At 43.7% G+C, this 10,830-nt stretch overlaps 1 protein-coding gene across 1 annotated transcript; it reads right to left on the bottom strand.

Moving 5' to 3' along the window:
- Positions 1-233: 233 nt before the first annotated feature.
- Positions 234-10,783, bottom strand: LYRM1 (LYR motif containing 1). The gene is made up of 4 exons (XM_054271137.1): positions 10,694-10,783; positions 3,488-3,646; positions 2,402-2,494; positions 234-811 (listed from the first exon to the last, which is right to left on the bottom strand). The coding sequence occupies exons 2-4, from the start codon at positions 3,644-3,646 to the stop codon at positions 695-697; spliced, it is 369 nt and encodes a 122-aa protein (XP_054127112.1). The 5' UTR covers positions 10,694-10,783; the 3' UTR covers positions 234-694.
- Positions 10,784-10,830: the final 47 nt, after the last annotated feature.

The raw sequence follows: 10,830 nt of genomic DNA, 5'->3' as shown, positions 1-10,830 counted from the left end.
GGAATGTTTTACTCAGAGTTGTGTAATAGCATTCCAAACTTTGCATTTCACATCCACACCCTCTCCAGAGAGAAAAGAGCTGATATAGAGAGTCTAGACCACTCCTCTGCAGTTTGCAAAGGAATAATGGCACTTCTGCTGTCACTTCTACTGTCCAGAAACAAAACTTCCCCATAAAGGGTGGTGTGAAACTGGAGCTCTCCTCCAGGGACAGCAGGCAGAGCAGGAGCAGGCAGAGCAGGTGCATGGTGCAGTGACTGTACTCCCACTGCCATTCAGAAGCTCTGGAGGAACTGTGTCTGCTTGATTGTCCCAGACCTCCTTAATTTTGGCTGACCTTACACAAGGCACAATCCTGAGTCACAACTGAGACCCCTCAAACCCCCAGAGAGCCCTGTTGCAGACAAACAGAGTTTGAAATCCTAGTGCAGTTTGTCCTGATGTCAAAGCAATCTTTGTATCACAGCTCACTCCTTAAAAAGTGTTACTTTTATTGACAAGTCAGTGGTTGAAATGTAATAAATACTAAACCAACCTTATCCATCATACACAATGGATCAGTTGGCTTTCTGGCTTCAGGAAATGTGTGAGCAAGTGACCACACCATTCACAGTTGTGCACACAAATCACCTGGATTGCAGTTCACAGTTTAAAGGATGTGATTACACATCACAGCTTAAATGAAACTGGTGGCTTATGAAACTTCATCATGGGATTTCAGATATATTGGCTTAGAAATCTTCCTTAACTTTTCCTGGTGTCGCAATGTACGGCCTTGTTTGCGGGCAAGGCCCATGGGAGGCAGATGGATCTGGAAAAGAAAATTCCACCAGTTAGGTGCATGTTGGGAAGAAAAATACAGACTGAGTTTCACTGAGTTTGAAATAATTTCTTCTCACTTTGGAGAGGGTAACTCTATTGTCTCAAGCCAGGTTATTAGATTTCTAGGAGGAGCACTCTGAGGAGTGATTAGTGGTGTAACTTTCAGAACTAATTGGTGGTGTAACTATGACAGAACTAATTGTTCTGTTTATTAAAATCCTATATATTTTAGGCCTTAATAAAATCCTATATATGCAAGGCCTAAGTAACTTTGTTTTGCAGCTTGGTATCAGACTGCAATGATACTTGATGAAACAGGATTGCTGACAATGTTCCAGAACAGTAAGAACTAGAAACCCTAAAAATTCTTGAGTAATGTCTTGAATCACTGTGTGATTTATTCATACCTACTTAACAAGTTACAAAATAACCCCAAACTGTATGTACTGAAAGGCTGCCTTTTTACTGTCATGATTATATATATATGGCACATTAAAATGCACACTCAATGTCATTGACTCCATAAGCAGAAGGAGCAATAGGTGACAGACTCTTCCTTTGATTGACAAAGCCTTTATATTTCATAAGACTGTTAGTGGGAATCATGCAGCTGTAGCCCTGAAATGACTGAAAAATGTAGGTGGCAGCAGTCAGGTGTTACTGTTGCTGAGGCTGTCATCCTGTGAGATGGGTGTTTAGGTGCAAATAGTAGTAAAAGCACTGACTAAAGCACCAGTAGAGATTTCTAGAATCTGGAAAATAACAATCATCCAGTTTGTCTGAGAGAGCAGATCCTCTGGGATTTTGAAACCACTGCAGAGCACACATTTTAGGCCCATTTCTATGAACATTGTTTGCCAGCTGTGCATTGCCATTCTGTATACTGAAACAGATGGTAACAGTGACCATAGTCTAGGCAAGCATCTGATAAAGACACAATTTAATTTGGACCATGACTGCCTTGATAAGGGAACTGTAGATGTGAAAATAAACTCATCAACAGGAGTAGAGAGGATGCCTCTCTGGGAGGCAGCATAAAGAATTACTGACAGAGGTAACTGGGCAGTGAGGAAACTGTACTGAATGGTGCCCTAGAAAACTTTGCTGCAAATTCCAGCATTTCAGTAATCTTGGACATGTTCTTCAGAGGCAGCAACACAGAGAGGTATTTCATAAAACCTGATTTGTGACCAGGAGAACAGTTAGCAGTAATGTAGGCTGTAAAAATTATTGTACCTATGGCAGATGTAATTAGGTATTTTTATTCTCTCATTCCCTTCTATTATTTGCTTCCATTACATGTTTCTCTACATTCATTGGTTGGCTAAATATTCAGAGGCCTTGGGAGTTTAGTTTATGCAACTCCTTTTAGACTTTGACTCCTTATTTTGAGAAGAAATTCTCCAATTTACAGTGAAAGATAGAGAACATCTCAATGTACATTTGGCTCTGCTTTAGCATGCATTTAAATGCCAGCTCATCTAAAAATGCAGTGCAGTGAGAGTGATGGAAACTGATGGTTTTGTTGTACAGGGAAAGCTCAGCAGGTATCAGTGAAGGCTTTGTGATTTATACTCACAGGTCTCGGGTAGGGGATGTTATAGTGAAGTCCAATTTCTATTCTTGCCTCACATTCTTCTATGCACTGCTTAATCAGCTCTGGATCTGTCACCTGGGATGATCAGACAAACAAGTGTTTTATAGGAGTACAGTAATTGGCAACTGGAAGCTCAAGTGTAAATGATGCCCAGCACGTGGCTTTCCTTAGCTTCTTTTGGCAAACTCAAGGACACAATGAATTGTATTTTCACACCCATAAAAGGCATCATTGGTATTTTCCTGGACTCAGCAGTTCTGGGCTTGATGGTGCTGAATGTCAACGCCCAGAGGCTGTCAGGACTGAGGCTACAGGAGGAGTTTTTTTACCCAAACATGGTATTTTCTCTGTAAAAAGACAATAGACATGTAAGCTACCACTACATCTATGAAAAAACCACGCTCATCTGTTCATCACTCTGCAAGGTCACCAGTGGAGAAAGGAAAGACACTGCTTGGTGTGCATTCTGTTATCATCCTATCCAGAAACTCTCTTTGAAGTGAGAAATGTGGTGTGAATTATAACTTATATTAATTTTTTTGATTTTGCATTACTTCAATTTAATCCCAGAGCAATATTGGATATAAATAAGTGTTGTGATCTTGAATTACAAGAAGGGCCTTTGATTACCAGGGTTTGAAATTTCTTCCTTAAGAAAAAAATTAAAGTGCTTCTTTTAAAAGAAGTGCCAATAATTGCTGCTTTGAAAAGAAAAAAAGAAGCTGCTGAGTTCTGTTTGCCATTGCATGGGTAATGATACACTTAGCTAACTTTGTAAAGATCAAAAGCTGCTTCAATTACACAAGCGGTATCTTTGGAATTTAATTTCTTCTTGGCACTTTTTTACTGAAAAAAGACCTTTTAGACTTCTACAGTAGTTAATGAAGAGCTGAAATGGTCTGAGTTTTCTCAGGGATGTTATTTAAACTGTAACCCAAATGCACCAGCATTTAAGGTGAATGAAATTTTGGGAACTCAGCCCTTACATTCCTCTCTTAGCATCCAACCACAGAGTGCAAACAGCAGGACAAGAATAAGTTGGAAATTCAACACCCTGAGGACACTCACGTTTCTGTTTTTTTGGAATAACGTTCTGGCCTCATTTCTGATGTACTCCTTCTCCCTCATGGTGTCCTCTGTGTGTCCTGATGCTGACTGCCAGGTTCTGGCTATTCGCAAAACCCTGCGGTAAAGGCCGAGAACTTCTTGTCGAGTTGCTGGGGTCATCTAGAAAGGCAAGACAAGACAAAGCCCCCAACATGTGCATGAACATTTGAGTTGCCAAAAGGCCTGGTTTGAAAAGGAAGTGAGTTTTTTGGGAGTTTGTGGTCAAACCAATCAGTGCTGAAATTTGGACATTTGTTCTCACCACTAAATTAGTTTAAAATATTTCCGCCGTCCAAATATATGGTGAGCTATATGAAAAAACCCTGAAATGGCTGTAAAGAATAATTAGCTGTGGAAAGTTGAAGACTCAGTCCAGCAAAGTATTTATGTAGATACTTAAATCTATCTCCATTCAAACAGCTTGAGCTTTTGCTCAAAGTTCAGCACTTGGTTTAGTGCTTTGCTGAATCAAGCCTGGTACAAGAATGCCTGGGTTCTGTTTCATTGGTGTTTTGCAACAGACATTGGGCAAGTCACCGAAACTCTACACATCCCCCTTCCTGAGACATTGTTGTACCAATGCTGACCCTATCTTTGCAAATCTGTGAATGAAATACATGTTAAAATCACCACAATATTGCTGAAAACTTGTATAGGCTCCAGGGGCTGAGAAGCTTATTTGTGATACCATGGCAGTAATGATTCAGCTGGAGTTTGAGGTGATGAAAAGGTGATGAAAGCTATTTTATCTAAGCACTCAGGAGAGGCAGACTGTGGATTTAGGAAACTCCTGAATGCCTTGATTTTCAGAGAGCTGTGAACCTGCTGAGCCCACTGAATCAGCCTCCAGGTGTGATAAGACTATTTGTCAGAAGAAAGAATGAAATCTTCTTGCTTTATGTAAATGAGTATTTTATCATGTAACTGGTTACACTATTTCATGACAGACCACAAATATCCCTGAGACAAATCCACTTCTGGATGACAGAATTTCAGTAATGAATGAAATTAACAGAAACAATGACTTGTGCTCAAGGGGCAGTGCAGCTGTGAGAGGTACCTCACTGTGCCAAAGGAAGGTGCAGCAGCACTGCCAAGTGAGTACATGGATGCCATGAGGAACAAGTGTCAGGAACAGGACATTATCTCACTATCAGGATCCATTTGCCAACCTGGAGCTCTAATTACTGTGTGTGAATCTACCCTGCAATCAGACCTGTGTGCTGGGAAAGGACAGTTTGGAGCAGAGTAACTGAGCCAGCCTGACCTTCCCCCTGGAGGGAGCACACTCTTGGCCATGAGGAAAAGCTGCTTCCTAATGCAGCACCCAAAGTCTGGCAGTGTGCTGTGGCTCAAATCCCTGCAGTCTGTGGCAATTCCTGGGATTCTGGGCTGTAAAAGAGGGGCTAAAGCCAAAGGCTTCTCAGGCTGTCCTGTTCTTGAGCTCCAGCACAGTGGCTGACCAGAACCAGCTCCTGTGGCTCCTGACCCTCTTTCCCTCACCAAAGCTGGAATTACAGATACTAACCTGAACACAGGATTTGGCTCATGGTTTTTTCATAAAAAATCCTGATCTATAAATTCCTAGCCTTATCTTAACTGTTGCTGTCATCTAAAGACCTTTCATGGTTTCAAGAACTATTTTTCTCTGATTCCTAAGAGTGAACATTTTTGTTTTGCTATTTGTATTTTAACATGTTTAACCAATCATATATTTTTCCCCAGATAGAAAATTATTCTTCCTACACAGAAGACAGTACTTCCAGTAAATGTTTATAGTATTTCTAGGAAATGAATTCCACAATAATATAACTAGGTAGTCCCAGCTCATCAAACAGTTTGGAGAAAGTGCTTCACTTTATCCACTCTAGAGCTCCATTTCAGGCAGTGAAATCAGTCAGACACGAAGGCGCAGATGTACCTGTATCTGAAAAATCACTGCTTCCCCCTGCTAGGTGCATATTTTGTACAGAAAAGAAACAGTTCAGTTACAAGCACAGGCAGAGTCCCAAATCCCGTTCTCACCTAGAGCCTCTCCTGACTTCCCTCCTCTGCTTTTATCTGAAGGTGTCACCTCTGAGAAGCTGAAAACAGGTTAGGTTTTCATGTAATCCATAGAGAAAATAAAAGGAACAATGCTGGGGGTAAAAATGTTTAAAATGCAGGTTTCAATTCTGATCTATGCATCAGACAATTTCCAAAGTGACAGCTTGGGACAGCACATGCCCTTTGTTCAGAGCTGACTACACCTGCTGCCCTTGGGTTTTAGACATTCTTGAATCTGTTCAGAAAGATGTTATTGAAAAGTCAAGAACCAACAATTATTTTCCCCACTAGTTGCTCCTCCTCCCCCACCCACAACTCACTTTTTTGTTCTTTACTCCTGTGCTGGAATTGCTACAGAACTGTGGAGCCCCTCATCATGGGCTGCCCTTCTGCATTCCTGCTCTCCTTCCCACAAAGGCTGGATGATGTAAAAGACATTAAGCAGCCACTCATCTCTACTCAGCAACCAGCTGCTCCCAGGGCTCATTTAGTCAACAATTATCATTACAGACCTGCTCATAAGCCATTTCTGCAAAGATACATAAATGAAGGTATGAGAAGCCCTTTGCAGATTGAGGACTTCTGTCTGTGATAGGAGAGGATGAGAGCAAATAAGACAAAATTCAAAGCCTGGGTCAGATTCTGATCTGAGTGGGAGTATAAATAGGGAGTAATTCCACTGAGAGCAAAATTACTTCCAACTTAAAATGTTGTAAATGAGATTGGAATTTTTCCTTTGGTATAAACAGTGCCCACACTGACAGAAATGTAAGTGATGGTACAAGTCATGTATCAGGTGCAATTTCATCAAGTGACACCACTTGTATTAGTTTTGTGGGTGTGCAAAATGATTCTGAGTGGGATAGAAAGGAAGATAAGGGAGGCTTTCATGTCCTTGTACTTACTCATCTTTCAACTTACATCTTTGGCATTTAAATCATAATTATATTTCACATCTCTGGAATGCTAAGTGGATGTTACACCACTTTCCCACTAACACCCATCTTGTGGTAGTCACACCCATTGTTTAACTTCTACCACCCTTTATTTTACTGCAGCGTGCAGCCCACAGAGGTTAACCACAGGCGTTTCTGGCAGAAAACACAGGGCTATTGTATTAGCTGAGCAAATTTCGGCTTTTTACTGCCACAAAGCAAACCGGGAGAGGTCAGAGGGAGCTGTGCCAGTGGGGAACAGAGGAGGTCGCAGTTGGGACCCAGCGCTGCAATCTGGGCTCTGGAGGGAGCCCAGCTCTGCTTCCCAGAGGAGCCCTGCTGGGTGTGGGCAGAGCCGGTCCCACACACCCACCCCCCTTATCAATCAGGCACCTGAAACCTCCCATTGTACCCAAACTCCAAAGGAGATCTGAGCACTTAATGGCTCACTGCATGGTGAACGTGCAAACTTTTATCACTGGTAATTAAAATAGTTCCTTAGACTATAAAACACGGTAGGTTTTTCTTTCAGGAAACAAACAGACATTCCTTTGGATTGTTAGATGGTTGTTCAATAATCTGAATAATCAATGAAACACCAGTCTTATTGTGCTGTTTGCAGGCTTGTCTAGAATTTAAACTATAAGTTCATATAAAAATAATAAAAGGAATCTGCCAAGCGCACTATGCAATGGCCCCAAGAGTGCAGTGTCAGAGCACAGCCAGGACAGCAGACAGACTGCACCAGGACTGACTGCAGATCCAGGAGCAGCTGAACCTCAGCTGCTGCCCAGCAGGGATGCTTGCCTGGGAACACATGTCCAGCACCATCCTCCTCTGCACAGCTCCTTTGGTGAAGCTGTAAGTCTATTTTATTTCATCCTTTCTTCTCAAATCAAGCATTAGCTACCCACTTTAAGCACAAAATCTGCCAGCAATGAGTACATAGAGGATTTTAGGAAATAAAGGTTGAAAGGAAGAGCCCATGGGGAAAAAGGGTATTTTAAAACAATTGATCTCTTCTTTCACACCCCAGCTAACTGGGGCACATGTTAGTAAAACACACCTAGTGCTGGTGCTGAAACTGGGTTTGTTCAGGGGAGGTGGAGAACAAAACCCTGCATGAAATAATTTGAAAAGGCAGCTTTGAGCTTCTCAGATGTAAAATGTTTTATTTAGCAGCAACACAACTTCTATTTGACAGCTGGTTTGCTACTGGCAAGGAGTCTGAAGACACAGTGACAAAGTGCTGGGCTGACTGCCTTCCAAATGAAGCTGTGCTCACATCCCTGTTACTGAAGTAAATGATGCCATTCAAGACCCTGGTGTATCAACACTGTAGTAGGGAACAGCCCCATGTTCATACCATGTGCCCACAATCCAGCCTGTATGCCAATCTACAGCTCCTATTTTCAAATGCCCTCTTTGGCTAATGTTTATTTAAAGATATCCAGAAAAATTCACATATCTGGGGATTTTTAAAGGAGTTAAATGATGCCACTTAGCTAAAAGTGACCTGCAGTCTCTCTCCTGCTGCTAATGCAGCAGATAATCAATCATTCCTTTCAGAGCTCTCCACAGCACAGAGGTCAGTAATCCATATTCATCTTTCATGCAAGTCTGCCACAATGAGTCTGTGGCTCCTCAGGCAGCAGTGTGTTTGGGCTGTCATTTCCTTGAGGGACAACAACAGAGACAATGAGTTCCTGTGGCACAGGGGGCAGAGAAGGGGTCACAGGTTCCTGTGATAGCTGGGTAGGTCACATGCCTTCCAGCAATATTAAGTTTCAAAATCTAGTTTCCACAGAAGTAATTTTGTCTTCTTTTACTCAAATCAATGACTCAGTGGCCTGTGACAGTGCCCTGCAAATGCTGACCACATATGGCTGCAGTATGTACTGGCAAAATGAAAATTTCATTTGATTTTCATTCTTGATTGAACATTCATAACTTTTTCTAAAGATTCAGACAAACCCAAATCCCAGCAAAACCTCAATCACAGCTAAAGTATTCCATCTCCACGTGGTGAAAAATGACTAGAATGAAAGATCACGTTCTTCCATGATGGTGTTACATCCTCATTTCTACCAGTGACACAAGCCTGCAAATTTCCAGACATTCCCATCAATTTGACTCAAAGATTTATTTCTCACTCTTTCCATCTACAAGCTGCAATCATAAATATATGCAGATTTGATGAAAAAGAATGAAGTTACTGAACCAAGATATTCTGTAATGGTATCTAAAAGCAGGGTGACTTTCACAGGGTTTAGGATTTTCTCATGCCAGTGTCTTTCTGCTGGCAAACTGAAGTGATCTGAAACCCTGATCAACACCTTTGAACCAGGCTCCCTAAGTCATTGTACTCACATTGTGCATCAGCTGGGATGGGAACTCTGCTGTTCTATCTGTGCCTCAGATTTCTGACTGAACTTGGATCTCTTTTAAGCTTGCTTTTGCATATAGAGCAGTCTTTTGATCAGAAAAAGCAAACTGCATGCAAAGAGAATATAATTAAATAGTAAAAGCAAGGACATGGATTTTATCACTGTTTCCTATGTCAGTTCAAATAAGCCAATTTGCACAAAATAAAGGTTCTACAAAAATTTTTTCACTTGAATAAATGAAGGTAGAAACCCTTAACTAGTTGCTTTTGATCACTGGGTTTTCATTCTCTTAGTCTGAGGTGGTCGAGGCATTATTTGGTTTTAGTAGGACATACAGACTTGCCCTGGGAGTGCCTCCTGTGCTGCAGGAGCCTCAGGAAGAACAGAAACGCTCCCTTAGACTGTGGGAAGGGGGAAGGGAAACGAAAAAAGTTGCTTTACTTATTTCTTAGCTTTCTCATGAAAAACACACAGTGTGCAGGTAAACTCTAAAGCAATATGAACGCGTCTCCAGTCCTGTCCAACTCTGTTGTTCATGCTTTCATATCATTTTCTTCTCCTATGTGTTTAGTTCTCTATTACTTCCAAGCAGAGAAAGATTTTAATGCAGAATGAGAAATTTAGCAGAGAAAATTAATTCTCAGCTATCCTTGGATGGCCTTGCTTATATAATATAGAAGCATACAGAAATATAACAACATAGACACAAGCTCCAGTATAGATTTATGCACCTTATTCATACTTTGGCTTCCAGCCAAATGCAACTGAATGCCCAAATAGAAATATTTCCCAGCATTGGAAACGCTCCCAAGCTCGAGAACAGGTATAAATATTAATGCTAGCAGAGACAAAATCCTCCCTGACCCTTTTCGTGCTTAATTCTGAGGGTCACTCAATGAAACTCATTGATAGACATGATCTTTAGTTGCTATTTGAGAACCACAGCACGGCTGTGGGCATGGAGGGCTGTGAATCAGGCGAGTTATTAAAGACCTCTGAGCCAACCAAGTGCAGTGTGTGACCAAACACCACCCTGCCAACCAGGGCACATCCAGGCTTTCCTTAACACTCCAGCACCAAAGTGGGCAGCCCATTCCCACCTCTAATCACCCTTTCTGTGATGGTCTTCCTCATGTACAAACTAAACCACTGGTGCAGCTTAAGACGCTGCCTTCTCCTCCTGAGGGTCAGGGAGCACTGTGGGCACACAGCGCTGTGGGCATTGAGTGCTGTGGGTCATAGAGCACTGTGGGCACTGAGCCCTGTGGGCACAGACTGCTGTGGGTCACACAGATGAAGGCCGAGGGCACCATGGCCTGTGGACATTGAGCACTGTGGGCACTGGGGGCTTGGAGTGCTGTGGGTCAAAGACTGCTCTGGGTCCCAAACTGCTGTGGGTCACTGAGTGCTGTGGGTCAATGACCCCTGTGGTTCCCTGAGCACAGTGGGCCAAAGAGCCCTGTGGGTCACAGACCACTGTAGGTCAATGATCCCTGTGGGTCACAGACCGCTGTGGGTCATTAAGCCCTGCACACACCGGGCGCCCCCACAGCCGCTGCCACTGTCAAGATGGCGCTGCCGCTCCCCACGGCCTGGAACCGCGCGGCCACCGGGGGGCGCTGCGGGTGTGCAGGGCGTCCTTGCGCCCCCTGGCGGCCGGGGCGGCCTTGCCCCCGCAGTCCGGGGGAACCAACGCGCAAAGCAGAGGGAGGGTCGGCCCACCGCACGCGCCTCCGGCCTTTCCCCTCCCTCTGCCCTCCCCGCGTGTACGGCCGCCTTCCCCCCCGTCCCCGCTTTACCTTGGTGCAGTCGTGCCGCGGCCCCGCCCCGCCGGGTGCCCCCGCTCCGGTGGGCGCGGGAGGCGCGAGCCGCCGCCTTCCCTGCCCTGCCCTCACCGCGCGTGCGGCGCCGCGCGCCCCGCCCCTCGCGCGTCACG

This window comes from Melozone crissalis, unplaced genomic scaffold (genome assembly GCF_028551555.1).
Source record: "Melozone crissalis strain CALT ecotype California unplaced genomic scaffold, PUWL_Pcris_2 ptg000012l_1, whole genome shotgun sequence".
Taxonomy (NCBI): domain Eukaryota; kingdom Metazoa; phylum Chordata; class Aves; order Passeriformes; family Passerellidae; genus Melozone; species Melozone crissalis.
Note: the sequence above shows the minus strand (reverse complement) of the source record. Positions and strands in the feature narration are given on the sequence as shown.